The 16,706-nt window shown below is 39.9% G+C and overlaps 1 protein-coding gene across 2 annotated transcripts in view; it reads right to left on the bottom strand.

Annotated features, from left to right (window-relative positions):
- Positions 1–16,706, bottom strand: part of LOC111155225 (reelin) — a 505,959-nt gene that overhangs the window by 194,763 nt on the left and 294,490 nt on the right. For both annotated transcript variants that reach the window (XM_022515343.1, XM_022515345.1), the window contains exon 11: positions 47–192. In XM_022515343.1, the coding sequence (XP_022371051.1) occupies positions 47–192 (146 nt within the window). The remainder of the gene's footprint in view (positions 1–46; positions 193–16,706) is intronic.

The following is a 16,706-nucleotide window of genomic DNA, read 5'->3' as shown; positions in this document are numbered from 1 at the left end:
GGATTAATATGAGTGCTATCCGCAGCATGGGATAGCAATTACTTACCCTGTAGGCTGGCTTTCAAATTCTTCTGACCACTGCTCTTGAATATCCTCTGTAGAAAGATCTACATCCCGGGTGGTGGCAAAATTAAACTCACTGCCTTCATTTCCATGGAAATAAATGGAGTTCCCATCTGATTGACAGCTATGCTGTAGATGAAAAGAGAGCATGGGGTGGCTGTTGAATTGGTTTTGTGGCTGTCTTACTCATGTATAATTAGAGTTTTTAGAAAAGTCAACGATATTATTTCCTTTATGATGGGTAGTCAGCTCAGAAGAGCTTGTTACTTCTCTTTGTGTCTTATTTAATTCAATTACAGTTTCTTTCAAACTTATTAAGTTATCCCAAAAAAAGGAGTCAAGAGGCCATCTGAGCTTTGGCACTTCAGCCTTTGGTGTGAAACAAGAATATTTTAATTGGAATAACTTCCCATCTTCACCCAGTCCTTGTCGGGAATTAAGTGTGATAATGACTAGTCATATATTTTCAATACTGTGCTTATGGGGCTAAATCTCACTGACCTTTTCAATATTCTATGTATTTCTGGCTTGCCATTCAAACCTTTCACAATTTGTCTGTAAGTGGGATAGGAGTCGAAGAGCCAGCTAATCAAAACATGGAATATAGAAAAGGTCAAAGTAATCCCTGATATAATCGTATATTCTCAGCTACCTTTGGAATAGAAGTTTCTGGCAAGACCTCAGGAGTGCACGATGCGCCCAGTGAAGAGCTGGGAAATTACAATCTTTGTTATTCTCCCCAAAAGCACAAGGTTCACAAAGAATAGAGAAAAAGAGTTTCTTGTAATGCTTTTTTTAAACCTCTATTTTTTCAGCTTAAAGTCAGAAATAAGTTCAAACTTTGGAGCTGAGTAAAGTGAGTATTTACTTTTTTGAAAATGTATTTTTGGTAGTAAGTCATATATACAGAAATACTAATAAAACAAAGAACAAATATCCTTTAAGTGTTATATACCTTAAAATGAAATAGAAATGAAGAAAAATAACTGGACAGAAAATATCACACCCAGTGACTGTAAGTTCTGTAGCGCTGGGATCATGTCCATTTTGTTCCTGCTGTGTATACAAATAAGATTTGGCTTATAGTAGAAATTAAAAAAATTTTTTGAGTAATTCAATAGTGAATGAATGAATGAATGAATGATACAGCTCTGCCTTTTCAAGTAATCAATTTTTCTTTTACAGAGAACTTATTATGTAGAAGGCATTTAGGAAGGTAGTGGATGGAGGGGTTTATAACAAAGTACAATAATACCTAATCTTTGCTCTCAAAAGACTCCCAGTCTCATTGAGAGATACCAAAGATAGGTCGCAACACTAGGCAACAGATAGTAAGTGCTAATGAGTGAGAAAAGGTAAGAATCACTGTCCAGGGCTGGTCAGTGTATAGGTTTCACGGGCAAATAGGTCTTTAACATGTTTTAAAGGATGGATAAAGATCCAAGTTGAATGACAAATATGAATGAATGACAAAGATAATCAGTAGGCATGATTTTGAGAATCTGACTGGAGGCTGACAATAAAAAAAATCTTTAGTAATCTTAGGGATCTCTACAATATCCTATTGGCAGTGGTGTCCTAAAATAAGGGAGTGATGTATGCAAAGAAATGTTTTATGACAATTAAACTGGTTAAGGCTGATAAAATCAGTTGAAGGAGGAAACAGAATACCATTTTGAAACAGCAAATAAAGCTTCTAGAAACTTCCAAAAGTTCAAGAGTCAGAGCATATGATCTTGGGGGAATCATTTCACAGCGCTAACACATAAGACACACCCACAGAGCCCGTCATCATCTTAGATAATATTGTAGCACGAAGCATGCATCACCTGCCCGAGAATCTTTTTCACACCACAGTGAATACAGATTATTCACAGAAGCTAAACTGAACTCATTTTATGTGATCCTAAACCCACAGAAAAGGATCAAAACTAGGGCTCAGTTTTTTTGACTGTAGAAACTGTCAAAAGGTGACAAACCCAAGGGTCCACTGCTATTATCCTGTAAAGACTACAAATGCTAACAAAATAACAAGGATTACTTTCCTAATAAGCCCACCAAACTCTAAGTAACGGGTTTTGTTTTTTTTTTTTTCAATTATCTTTGCATTAGGAATCCTGATCAACTATAGCCTATGTGTATCTGGGATTAATATAAGAACACTGATTATCAGTGTAGATGACACATTTAGTCATTGTCTAAGGAAAAGCCATACATGAAATATCTTTTTGTGTGAAAACAGAACAATTTAATTACAATTTAAAAGGGCATATTTACATAATAAAAAGAGTGACTCACTTAACTTGGTCATTTCTGGCTAAACACCAATTTAATTATTTCGATTTTGGTTTCATTTGCCTCAGGATTGTTTGTTAATATTTTAAGACTGTTATAAATGAGTGTTTTGCCACTCTCCAAATTTTATATTATTAAGATATTTGATGTATATTTTTATTTAGTTGAGATGGAAGATTTATGTAAAAAAAGCCATTATACAACTAGATACTGTTTAACTGAATATTGTTAAACTGATTTCCAAAAATTAAAATCAGTTGGTGTTTTAGAAAAATAGAAATTTTTTTTAAAGATTTTATTTATTTATTTGACAGACAGAGGTCACAAGTAGGCAGAGAAGCAGGCAGAGAGAGAGAGGAGGAAGCAGGCTCCCCACCGAGCAGAGAGCCCGATGCGGGGCCCAATCTCAGGACCCTGGGATCATGACCTGAGCCGAAGGCAGAGGCTTTAACCCACTGAGCCACCCAGGCACCCCAAAATAGAAATAATTTTAAAGGATCTTTTTGTTATTTTGCTATTACCAAATACATTTGGTAGTTGAATAGATCACTTGTAATTGTATAATTATTGAAAATTATCTACCAAATATACATTTTTGACACTATGACTACAGAGGGCTAGCATATGAAACAAGTAATATTTACCATATCAAGGGTAAATAAAGCAATCTGAAAAAATATTACCACTCAACTGAATGTCATCCAATTTTCATGCTAACATAATAGGATCTAAAAACTAGTAGGATCTATCTTTGGTAAGTTTCCATGAAAGAGATAATGATATTGTTTGGGGCATAGTTTTATTATTTCTATAGGGAAGGAGTTGTTCTTTAACAGCTTGTAGTGAAAGAAGAATAATGCCAAATCTAAATTCAAACAGAGGGGGCAGTGGTTTAGAACAATCAGTGCTGGTCTTTCCCCAGCAAATATCCTAATCCTGTCTGTCAGGCTGAAGGGAAGATTTGCAGTTGGCTCTCTTCTCCCTTGCCAAATAGGCCCAAAGTCTTCTGGGTGTGGAGGGGAAGAAGTACTGCTCTTGGAAGGTTTTCTTCTTCATAGTCTTAATGCTGCAATGCACTACCAAAAAAAGGTTGTGACATATGCAAAGTCAGCAGCCACAGCTCGGCGGGAGGCAGCTTGACCTCCCCTCTCTCTGAGCAAGATGGGGCTGCCATTTTCTGGGCAGCGGGGCCGCGGGACCCACAGAACACTCACAGCAATGGATGGTTGACTGACTCCCCGCCATGCTAATAGATCGGGAGACGACTTCTGACTCTGCCATTCCGAGTAGAGCCCAATGTTTTCAAGGTGTGGAGTCGGTAATATGAACCAGCAGGGTCATATTGGGGTGATAGAGCAGGGGATAGTGTGTGGGAAACTGGTGTATTCCTGAGTCATCTGAGCAGGAACAGGCCTCCTGAGAGGCTGACTGTATATAGGCCTTGTATTTAAGAATCCTGGGAAAGGGGGTGCCTGGGTGGCTCAGAGGGTTAAGCCTCTGCCTTCAGCTCAGGTCCTGATCTCAGGGTCCTGGGATCGACCCTCGCATCGGGCTCTCTGCTCAGCTGGGAGCCTGCTTCCCCCTCTCTTGCTGCCAGCCTCTCTGCCTACTTGTGATCTCTCTCTGTGTCAAATAAATAAATAAAATCTTGAAAAAAAAAAAAAAAAAAAGAAGAATCCGGGGAAAGGTAGGGGGACCGTTGAGGGTTCGCATTCTGAGGATCCCTAAATCAATCACAAGGCAAGTTAGAGTTCCCTGTGAATTCTATATTACGATTTGTCACAGGGGTTCAAAACCTTAGGATGGGCCTGGTTTCCCAGATGCTCTCTGAACTAAGACTTTTTTTTTTTTAATTAAAAAATTATTTATTTATTTGACAGAGAGAGAGCACAAGTAGACAGAGTGGCAGCATGGGGGAGAGGGAGAAGCAGACTCCCCACCGAGCAGGAAACCTGATGTGGGGCTCGATCCCAGTACTCAGGGATCATGACCTGAGCTGAAGGCAGAGGCTTCACTGACTGAACCACCCAGGTGCCCCCAACTCAGAACTTCTGCCTGAATGCATTTGGACTGAGATAGAATCGGCTTGTTTGATAGTACATTTCTGCCTCTGGATGGGAACCAGTGCCCTGAAGAATCTACCTCCATTAATTCAGCACTTACGTGAATTGAGGAGATGAAGGTTGGAAAAGAACAAAATCCTAGAAACCAAAACCAATCAAGATGACAAGAAATGAAGACTCAGTTGCTTTCCATCCTCAAGGAATCTGAGGATTGGAATCAGAAGCCTGTTTCAATGTGTTTGCTCTACTTAACAGCTACATGCTTTTGCATAAGTCAGTTAACCCCTGCAGGCCTCAGTTTCTCAGGCTATGGAATGATGTCAATAATATCTGTTCCCTGGGGTGCTGTTAAAAGCACAAGTAGTATGACCTGTGGAGGTGTGTTTCTGAAACATCTGAGTGTTGTACAATAATCATTTTTTTTTTTTCTGGATAGTTTTTCCAAAAATAAGCTGTTACAGTCCATACTCTTAGCAGTAGGGGAAAGAGAGATAAAAACATATGTAAACCCATTTTTAATTGTGTTTCTCATTAGAATAGTCATTAAAATGCTTCAGGTCAACTTCAGACCTTTAGTAAAATGTGAAAGAATATGTCCCACAATAGCCATATGGTAAAAATACTGCAAACATTCATTCACATTTAGGGCAGATAGAAGCATCAATTAGAACTTTAAAGGCTCTCCAAATTTTGGCAGATTACCAAAAATCCTCTGAGGACAGGAAAACTTAATAATGCAAGATGTCGTTGCCACTTTTTTTTTTTTTTTACAGATGAACTTGCATTGTGTAGTATCAGTATACTATGTTAAAATCCAAGAGAAATGTGCACTGAGAGTATGAGAAGAATTTCAGAAAACTGATCTCAGTGATTTTAATACCCAGCTGTTTTTGTTTAGCATCTATTCAAACTCATGTCACTTCTACGTAATAACAATTAAAATCTAAACAAGTTCGTAAGACAGTTATATGTCTAACTTTGTGAGATACATGAGCTCTTGATATGATAAAAATAGGAATATTTTGGAATTCAGGAGTATTTTGAGCATACTAAGAATCCATCAAGGTTTTGTTTGTTTGTTTGTTTGTTTTTGAGCAAATGATCATAAAATTTGATTTCCTGAGTTACAGCTTTTGACTAACTCATGGTGAATACATATCAGGTAAGTAAGCATGTATTTGGGACAAAATAATGGTATAAATTCTGAAGATGGCTCTAACTATTTCTATTTCTAGCCCTCCCAATGTGCATTAATTATAATTATTTTTACTTTGTGTCACTATTTTAGCACTGATCAATGACATATACTTCATAGTTCCAGGCACCAGAGTTCGCCAATTTTCAAAAATCCCTTAAATATAGTCCTTATATTTGTTTCTATTTGTCAATAGAAAATATTTTCCTACTTTGCAGCTCAACGGGTTTCCTTTACTTGAAAAGCAGAACACAGTGTAGCTAAGTGACAAGAATTTGCCATTCAGAAAACCATCAACAGGAAACATCAGTGCAAATTCCTCAATATAACAAGTCCTTGGCCACAATTCAGGATAGCATTTTTCTAAGGTTGCTCCCTTTATCCTCTGCAAATGTTAATGACTTCACCTTTGTACTTGTAAAAGTACTCACGATTGCCCCCACCATAGTTTAATTAGGTTTTCATCAAAGACGAACACCGAGGCACCTCTTAATATTATCTCCCTGGGGTCTAATGGCCCTGATACTTCTTTCAGGCATCTGTAGCCTTACAATTTATTTTTTTGACGCTATCCTTTTTGTTGGAATGAGTATATTGGGCATTTGGGCAATGCCAGCTTGCAGAGAGCTGGTGGCAGATGGAATGAAATCTGCCTAGTATGCCTTCCCCTCCACATGAGCAGAGAGCCATCCATTTCCTCCATTAAGGAGTTGTCACTCAGCCCACCCAGCTGGAAGACCATTTTTGATAGCCAAGCTGGCTGGTGGCAGACAATTCAGATACAAAGTGCACTTTAAAAGGAAGCTAAAACATCATTTGTAGGAAAATTGAAAATGCATGGCCTCCACCACAGCCAATGTTTTAATGACTGTAATATTTTAAGTGATTATTTTTGCCACTTCAGATTGCTCCTTAGAGAGGAGAGCTTTTTTAATTAAAATCTAGGCAAGACAAATAGATGAGATATGAGGAGCAGAGGAAAGAGAAATAAGATGAATAAATTAATTAAAATGGCATTGTTGGCAGAGTCATAAGTTAGCCAATATCTGGCTGGAAATAAAATATGTTGGTAGAGAAGCTTCTGGATTACACTGGGATGTGTGATTAAGTGACTGGAAATTGACTGACTTACAGCCTACATATCGCTGTGTTTCCTAAGCCTTTCTCTAAGCTAGAGCTATCATCATATAGAAATATGTATTTCCTACATCCCGGGTCAATGGTCTTTAAAGAATCAGACTTTCATGCTATATTTTTAAAAAAAAATCAAAATAAGAAGAGAATGATTTCTCTCATGAGGCAAAATGAATTCTGCCATTTTCCACATATTCAATTTCTAGGCAATTTAATGCCAGTTAAAAAACGGAAAACTTGGCTATGAACACAGTCCAGGTGCAGGAGGGCTGAAGTGCATTTTCTCTAGTCAACACAATAGACTCAGCCATGGTGAGTGAATTCTAGGGAGCTTAAAGAATAGATTTTCTCATTATTTTCTGGATTCATTAAGCATTCCCATTTGAACCACTTTGTACCAAGATTCATAAAGTTTCGATTTATGGTATATTTTGTGACAAGTGTATAATTACTTGGCAACAGTTATGACAACTCCAAAGTGGCAACAGTGACAAATTTGAATTGGAGTAATGAGAGTAAGAATAACAATGTAAAATTCCATAGGGCGGTTGTTAACCTTGTCTTTGGAGATCAACTTGACTTTCACAGGGTCTGAGGTTTTTGGACTTGCCTTCTCAAATTAAGGCTGAGGATGCCAGGTACAATGCAGGAGGCTACAAGAGACTGAGGAACGAAAGGGCTGGCTTTCTAGTAAAACACACGTCAAAACTGTTTGATCTTGGAGAAGCCATTGGCCTCTCTGAGCCTCTGTCTTTTCATCTGTGAAATGGGAGTAATTGTGAGGATTAGATGAGATACTGTTGGTGACATGCCTCCTAAAGACTGCGGTATCTCAAGAAATCAGTAAATGTTCATTGCCCCCATCTTCATTCATTCGCTTAACAAACTTCATTCATTTGCTTAACAAACCTTCCTCAGTGAGTGTCACTGGGCAGTTTACCATGCTATGTCCTGCACTAGGCACAGAAATAATGAAAAATGTTATGTTTCTGATGTTTGTATAAAGTAAAATAAATCTCATGGAACATGGCGCTAATTAGTGATTAAATGTGGCAGCTTCAGATCAAAACTAAACAAAAAAGGGTGGGGGTTTGTTTGATTAGTTACTTCCAGTAGAATTTACCAGAATTATTTGATTCCGTGTTATTGCCATCCTTGTCATGGTGATTTGGCCCAATTCCATGTTTCACTAATGTTATTCCCCATTAATTACTGTACAAATAGGCAGCATTGGAGGGAAATTGTGAAAAGCACACTACTTATGTTTAACCCTTCATCCCCAAAGTACTCTTATTAGCTTGACAAATTATATTCTGGCTCATTCTACGATATCATGCACTCACCTCTTGGGGGAAACATGACAATAAGAGCGATGAAATCCAAAGTGAAGAACATCCCAAGCAAAGGGAATTTAGGTAGACAGCATGCAATTAACCAGGCTGGAACCCGGCCAGAGAGATCATAGCTAACATTCCGATTCTTAATGGAAAAAGACATGGGAACATGGACTAGCCACAAGTCTTACTGAGTTCAGGTTTATCCTCATTAGAAAGCCGGGACTCAAATCCCTCAAGTTACACACGGGATAGTTTCCAGTACAGCAATTTGCAAAGCACGTTTCTGGAAAGTGTATCTGATTTCCTCCTGTTTGTCCTGATACTGTGAAAAACAACATAAAATAATTGACTGGATTGTCTGGGGTGCTTGATTTCTGGAAGACAAGTTGGGCATTATAGCAGGAAGGTCCTGATCTGCTAGGGGATTACATCCCCCAAAAGGCACATTTAAAAGTGAGCTCTGCTTTGAGTGTGATCACCCCTTTCACCATTCATCTTGGGTTTTCCTCACTAGCTTCAACCTGCATGAAGACTTCGAATTTTCAGACAAATTAATTTACACGTTTTCTTAATTTGGACATAATGACCTTTTATTCTGCATTAACAGTTCCACAATTCATGACAAAAGTACTAGACAGGTGACAGCAGAATCCCAGAATGAAAGCTCCAATTCTTATTCAGGACTGGAGACGTGCCTAGCGTCCACTGGGACAATGAATTTGGCAAATGCTTAATGTATAAGAGCTATAAGAAAATTAATAGACTCTCCTGTTCTGACTTAATGCTCCCCCTTAATGGGTTGTTGATTTACCTAATGGCTGTTGTCTTCATTAGGGCCTTTGGTGTTTGTTAAACAGGAAAATTGTCATTATTGCTGCATATTTATCAACAGTAAATGTAATAAAGAGGAAGCAGTAACAGAGAAAAGATTAACATATGACCCTTCTAAATTCTGTATACTTAGTTATTATTCCAAATCCCTGGACTACATTGGAAAAACTTAATAAATCACTTTTAAAAGAAATTTCTTTTAAATACATGTGATCAAATCATAGCCTATGCTAAAGGACAAACCTTCCTCACAGAATCTGTGACGTCTAGCACTGATTTACTTCTCAACACAAGTTGACATAAATGTGTAGAAGGAGTAATCTGGAATTCTTTGCTAGCTATGCAATGAACTCAGGTAATAAAGAGAGAAAGATTAGCAGGTGCAGGCCTAGCAATCAGAGTGGGAAGAGTTCTTAACAATAAAAAACATGCGGAACGGCACCTATCTCACAGTGATCTGCATTTAATCTGCGGGTCAATTCCAGAGTCGACAGAAGCCAGTGATTTATGCCTTTGCAAGCCGGATGTAACCAGGCTGGCTGAGTGGGTATAAACATTTATTAATGGCGACTGAGCAAAACACATGCTCTCTCTCTCTCTCTCTCTCTGACGCACACACACACACACACACACACACACACACACCTAAGAGTCACGAATGATTCATGCTTTCAAAATACAAATTTCGCTGCCACCAAAGAGGAGAGTAAACAAACAAAATGGAGCATGTGCTTGACCAAGAGTCGCCTCTGTGACATATCGATCCATTTGGAAACTCTGTTTCGTGGGTACTATGAAAAGGTGAGGAAAACAGAAAAAACAATAACAAAACCCAAACACTTGCTCACAGCTCTTTCCTCATCATCCACCTCTGGGTTCTCCTGTGAGTGCCTCACTGATCTTTGTGGCTTTTCTCTTTGACAGTGAGTTACGGACAGCAGGCGGCTAGCTGAAGGAGCTCCAGGCTGGCCCTCCACGAACTTACATTTAGTGTTTGTCTTTGACCTTGAAATGAAGGATGTTGTCAGACTGCAAGCTGTATATTTGAGGAGGTGGAAAGAAATAGCTTTGATGGAATTGTCCAGATGTTTCAAGAGTGACTAAGGAAAATGGAGTGCTAAGCCTCCAGTTACGGACACCCAGTGTGTACTGACTAGAGAAACAAAACTTGGATGATACAGCCTTCCTCCTGGTGCTGGCGCATATGAAGCCTTCATGAGATGCCATCACGACTACTCTTCTTATTGTCATTGTCACTACTGTTTATCACCATAGGGTCACTATTTTTATTATTGCTTAGCACCCACACTAGTGCAAGTATCATTCCTGGATATGAAACTCTTACCCAAGGTGAAATGCTGATCCTCGATACTCCAAGTCTTTTTTTTTTTTTTTAAAGATTTTATTTATTTATTTGACAGAGAAAGACACAGCAAGAGAGGGAATACAAGCAGGGGGAGTGGCAAAGGGAGAAGTAGGCTTTCCGCTGAGCAGGGAGCCTGATGCAGGATTCGATCCCAGGACCCTGGGATCATGACCTGAGCTGAAGGCAGCTGCTTAATGACTGAGCCACACAGGTGCCCCTCGATACTCTAAGTCTTAACTGGAAAGAGCTAGAAAGTTGATTCATTTCCCATAAACCTTGATGGCAAAACCAAGACCACTGTCACAGAGTTGGAGCACCAGAAGTTGCCCTAAGATGAACTGTTGCCCCACTTTAGGCAGGACAAATGTGCCTCCCACTTTCGAATGTGACACAAAGACCCGCAGCTACCTGACCAGGAGACGTGTGCCCACAGGCTGGGGGATGGCCGCTGTGGGCACCCTGAGCTCTTCTAGCAACTGCAGATGAACCGGCAGAGGACACTCCATGTCTTTTGAATAGGAACAATGGACACAAATAATTCTTGATTCTTCTAGAAATCATATACAAAAGTTAAAAGGGGATGCGGTATTCTGGAAACGAAGCCAGAATCATCTTAACCAGTAATTAAGGCAGGTGATTCAATACTGAGTAGGCTTCAGTCGCTTGCCTTGTGAGGCCATAATCTGCTTCCTCTGGGGTCTTGCTAATGAGGGTGGTGCTCTGGGAGGCTTTTCAACTTGCAGCACTGTATTTATTGGCATTTAGAACCCCACCTACTTGGTCACGAACAAAGGGCTGCTTAGGGATTTGTGGGAAATAAATTACCATCATGATGGTAATTAGAAGCATAAGAATGTGGTGTGCCTTTTTTCCACATGGACAAGTTTTCTGGAAAAACACTGGAAGACGAGTCAGGCAAGGCCATGCACTTGTAAAGAGAACAGAGGAGAAACACAGGAAGAACAGATGAATCCCATAACCTCTTGAAGCTTACCAACCCCAAATCAAAAAGCACAACAAATGTAAGGCCAGATTCGATATTAAAAGCCAATACTATTATACATCTATTTTATGTTAATTACCCAAGAGCCAACAGATGGTAATGGCCTTCTACCAACCCAGGGCAGATTTAAACTGGTGACCTATAACTGCAATTCTCCAGATCACATAAACTCCTTAAGTTAATTACTCTATTTGGTCTTATATCATTCTGCCCTACTTGAGATAAACAAGAACAGGCTCAGATGAAATGAATTGAATATTCCCAAAGAAACTGAAGCAAAAAAATCTAAAGAAGACAAGGAGAAATATGCACTGGGAACGTGAATCATTTTCATCTTTCCTATCTGACCTGACACCCTCAAACACTATTTTCAAGGTCATCAGCTAGGCAGTTTACATACTCACTCCTTTCTATTCCCTTGTTTTATGAACAGTAGCATTTAAGAAAATCATTTGTTGTTAATAATAGAAACTATTACAATTCTGATTACATGAGTGGCATTGAAACTTAATTTAAGTGGAAACCACTTCTTATTTTGATTGCCAAAGGTTACATGTACGGGCAACACTTGCGTCCGACCTAATCATTTTAATGCATTTGATTCTGACATTACTTCAATGACGTATAAGAATGACATAATTTGGGGCGCCTGGGTGGCTCAGTGGGTTAAAGCCTCTGCCTTCGGCTCGGGTCATGATCCCAGGGTCCTGGGATCAAGCCCCATATCGGGCTCTCTGCTCAGCAGGGAGCCTGCTTCCCCCTCTCTCTGTGCCTGCCTCTCTGCCTACTTGTGATCTCTGTCAAATAAATAAATAAATCTTTTCAAAAAAAAAAAAAAAAAAGAATGACATAATTTGTGAGGTCTGTATTTTTTCTATCCCATTTCCCCCCACCTCATAATCTGAGTTGTTAGCTCAATCCTTCACCTTCCACACATTTTCCTCTATGTTCACTTCTTTTGGAGACTATTCTCAAAGTTTCAATAAAGAGAACACATATTTATTAAACTCTTTCTAGGTGCTAGGGACTGTTGTAAGGGTTTTATATGTATTTTCTTATTTAATTATCACAGCTTGGGTGGATACTGTTATTATCCCCGTTACAGATGAAGATACTGAGGAACTAACAGATTTAATAAGTTGTCCCAAGCCACGTGGCTAATAAATGGTAAAGCCAAGATTTGAACTGATGTAGTTAAACCCATTTTCTTCAGAGTTTTACTGTCTTCAGTTTCATTCACAGTATTTTCAGCTCTCTTCAAGTCATCATTGAATATGAAATTCATCTTCCTCCATCATAAACTAGATCCTCTGGTTATTTTTTCCACTTTTTCATTCATTCTGTTAACACCTAACAAAAACCCATCACATCCAAACACTGGAGATTCAAAGAGTTGACATAGTGCCCAAGCTTAAAAAGATGAACTTCTCACCAGGGAGAGGGACATGTAAATGGAAAGCAAGGTTGTAAGTGCTCTCATAGAGGTATATGTCCCTGTAAGAGAATACACGAACTACTCCACATTCTAAGGTGAGGGTGGGACAGACCAACTACAAGGACCCAGTGAAAGAGGTAAAAAAGGGCTTAGTTACTCACTCACACTGCCGGGATACAAACTCAAAGTTGGTGTGAGTAGGAAGCTGAGCAGCAGAGAAATGATTTCTTTAGAGAGGGCTGGTGGTGAACTATGTGTCCCACCCATGACCGCAGCAGGGGAGGAAGGTCCTTCATCTCTCCTCAAGCCTGGAGCACTGGTGTTCAAGGACAGCACTTGGATGGTATGCTGAATGATCTTGGACTTGTGCCTGGACCCGCCTGGAGGACGGCTACATAAGAAGAGGGCTGTGCTTAGAAGTAACTACTTTCCCCCCAATCATGGATGCAAGGTGAATGTTTACTAGAGAGTATGCTTGGGTCCATGGACACAAGAAACAGCCTACTGTGTCTATGATCCTACCCCAAATGGCTCCTGGGAGGGGCAAGAAGCCCTCAGTGGAAATAGGTTGTAATCACTAACCTGAGGCCCCATGGCTGGAAGAGGAAGCAGCCATGAGAGATGCATCAAAGAACAGCAGGTGAGAGATCCCAAGCATTAGTGAGGAGCAGGGAGATCTCCAAAGACCCCAAAGGTAGACTGAAGAGAGAGCCACGCTGTGATGGCTTGCCAGGCCAAGGCATCCGTAATTCCAGCTTCTAACAATACCTGCCTCCTGCTTCTTCTGCTTCCCCCACATGCAGTCCTGGAGGGCTCAGGGGCTGACATGTATGGGGTGGTGAGGAAGGAGAAGGAGCTGACCACCGCTGCGCCACGCAGCAGACCTAAGCCGGAGGAGGGGAGAAGCTATGGATGAAGCTCGGAGCTTAGGTGATTACGGTGAACTGATCATATCTGTTATTGAACTGAGACTGTCTGAGAGACTAAAATGATCAGATGACTTATTTGGTCTCCCGGCGGTCTAGGAACCTGCAAAGAGGACAGAGATAAAGAAGCTCTCAGACTGAGCCTGAGTGGTCACTGGGGGGAAACAAAGAGATCTGTTTTCCACAGCCAGTCTCCAACCCCAATTCCTGCTTGTTCAACCCCATAGTCACACCAACACAGAGAGGAGGGAGACATGAACAACGCACCAAGTTCACACAGACAGTGACTTTGGAACTGGGTCCTTAAGGAGGCTGGGGAATTACTAGGCAGAGAAAAAAGAAGGTGGAAAAGCCTTTCTAAAGTGTAGGAGTGTGAAATTCTGTGTTGTGTGTATGAGGTTGGAGCAGATTGGAGCAGGAGATGAGGATGAAAGTTAAGTGGGGCCTAGACTCCGGAGCCTCGGATTACATGCCAGGGAGCATCATGTAGGCCCCCACAGGAAGCCATGAGAGGTCTTGAGTATGGAGGGAGCATGATGTGATTCCTGTAAAGGAATAGTGTTGAAGTTTTTGTCAGTGGCATCTCTGTATCTGGTCCTTGCCTCTTAACACCCTCGTCCTGGGCAGTCTGCAGCCATGAGACTGGTGATTTCTCTTTCTTTAGCATCTCATCGTTATTATACTGTATCTCCTCCTGCACAGGCTACTGCAAATGCCTCCTCCTTCCACAGGGAAAACATGTTAATACTCCCATCCCCTTGAGGTCAGGAGTCAATATCTGTGATGGTCCAGGAACCAGAACCATGAAAATAAAATCAGCTGGAAGAGTGTGTAGGAGAAGAAAGAGACTAGTCCTTGGGCCCGACTTAACTAAATCCTAATGTATAAAAATCAGTCATCTGGAGGGAGGAACATGTAGTGCAAATGGAAAAAAGCTGGAGCCAGATCGAGAAAGAGAAAAAACAAGAATCTTTTAACCTAAGTCAGAGAGTGATGGGAAGAAAATGGGCAGATAGTTTAACAAATGGATGTTGGGAAGAAACATAGGACAAACAGAATCATACCGGTTTCTATTGACGACCTCTAAGAGTAAAGCCATATGGTGAACGAAATCAAGATAAAGTCAGATTCCTCTATGTGAGTCTCTGGCTCTCCCATGAGTGAGAGGGATATTTTGGACAAGTTACTCGACACCTCTATGTCTGCTTTCCACATCTGTAAAATGGGGCTAATATAGCACTTGCTTTATAGGCTTATAAAGACAGAATTTTAAAAAAAGATGAAATTATATGAGATGATATATATGAAATCCTGTGTCTGTGTGGGTCTGTGTGTGTGTGTACGCAGGCGTGCTCCTGGAACAGTGAGCCCTCAGTAAAAAGTAGCCCTTATTACTTAGACTAAGAATATTCTGTCTGTGCTTGGACATTTTTTTCTGCAACTAAGCTCTGTTTTGTAATTCAGCATACTTTCTCAATTGCTGTTAGGCTCACTCTTTGATTTAGTTAGGATGTAAACATCTTGGAGACTTTTACGAATATAGAAAAGGTAATATGTAGGTAGAACAAGCAAACAGACAATAACCCTAAAAACTAAAAGCCCCAAATAAAACAATGTTTAAAACCCGCCCTGTGACCAATAGGAACATGGAGATGCACTTATGCTTTTTAATTGATTGGTTATATTTAGTTTTTGTTTCAGACGCCATCAAGTGAAGGAGAAATATTTAATAAAGGGGTTGCATACAGTTTAAATAAACAATTTTTATTGCTAGAATTCCAAATCACTTGGCAAAAGCAACTTTTTCATGCTCAGATATTTGAACCAGAAAGCAAGAGGGTGGTCATGCAAAGGAGGTGAAATGATAATTCTTAGATTATGTTATTCTAAGTTTTAAAAAGAATTTTCAAAAAGAAACATCAGAGAAAAACTTCTACCTGATAGCCAGTCAAAGAGCATGACAGATATCATTACTACAATGGTTTTGTCCACAGGTCACCAGGCAAGTCTCAAACGTATGATTGGTAAGTTTGGGAGTAAGATCATGGACCACAAAGCAAAACTATCAACCCACACAAAGTTGTAATTTAATTGAATATCACTGCTAAAGTAAAACCACATTTCATGCATTTTTATCAGGGATAGTACTAAAGTACAATCCATTAAGAAACTGAATGGCTAATTAGATTAGTGTAACAGCTTGTAAAATAAGGCATAAAAATTGCATTTATAGAGTAGAGGGTACTGAGTCCAAATGATAAATGAGCATCATGGGAAAAGGATGTGACTCCCAGGCCCTGAGGTCCCCTTGTGTTTCCTGGGTTTTTGTGTTTTCTTGCCAATGTTGACAACATCAACAGAAATCCTTCTTAATCAAGCGGTAGTGGGATAGGATGTGGGATATCCTTACAAAAGTTCTTTCCTACACCCATATGAAAGGAATCCATGGACTCTCTTTCAAGGGATCACTAGGAATATGGACAAATTTTCATAAGGTTTACTGGGTGTTTTCTCACACCTAGTAAGGATGATGCCTGTTCCTAATATTAGTCAATTAGTGTGATTTCATTGACTTCAAGTAAATTGTCTGGCACTTGATTTGTTAAACAAGAAGTTATTGTGTCAGGGGATTTCCTGTGTTGATGGGTTCTAAATAATTTGGAATCATTTTTCTAGAATTTGAAAGCATTATTAAAAGGAGGTGAGCAGGGGCGCCTGGGTGGTTCAGTGGGTTAAAGCATCTACCTTTGGGTCAGGTCATGATCTCAGGGTCCTGGGATCGAACCCCGCATCGGGCCCTCTGTTCGGTGGGGATCCTGCTTCCTCCTCTCTCTCTCTGCCTGCCTCTCTGCCTACTTGTAATCTCTGTCTGTCAACTAAATAAATTTTTCTAAAAATCTAAAAAAAAAAAAAAGGTGAGCATAAATGTTTATGTTCTACTTGCTGCTACTCCTGTAAGCTCACCTCCTTCGAGCAGCAGATTGTAGCACTGAGTTGCATTTTAAAAAGTTCTCCAAGCTGTATTTGCACTTTAATTTCATATATTGGAAACTCGAGA

This window comes from Enhydra lutris, unplaced genomic scaffold, assembly GCF_002288905.1.
Source record: "Enhydra lutris kenyoni isolate GAN:26980312 unplaced genomic scaffold, ASM228890v2 scaffoldscaffold40, whole genome shotgun sequence".
NCBI classification, from domain to species: Eukaryota; Metazoa; Chordata; class Mammalia; order Carnivora; family Mustelidae; genus Enhydra; species Enhydra lutris.
This window is presented reverse-complemented; position numbering and strand designations above follow the sequence as displayed.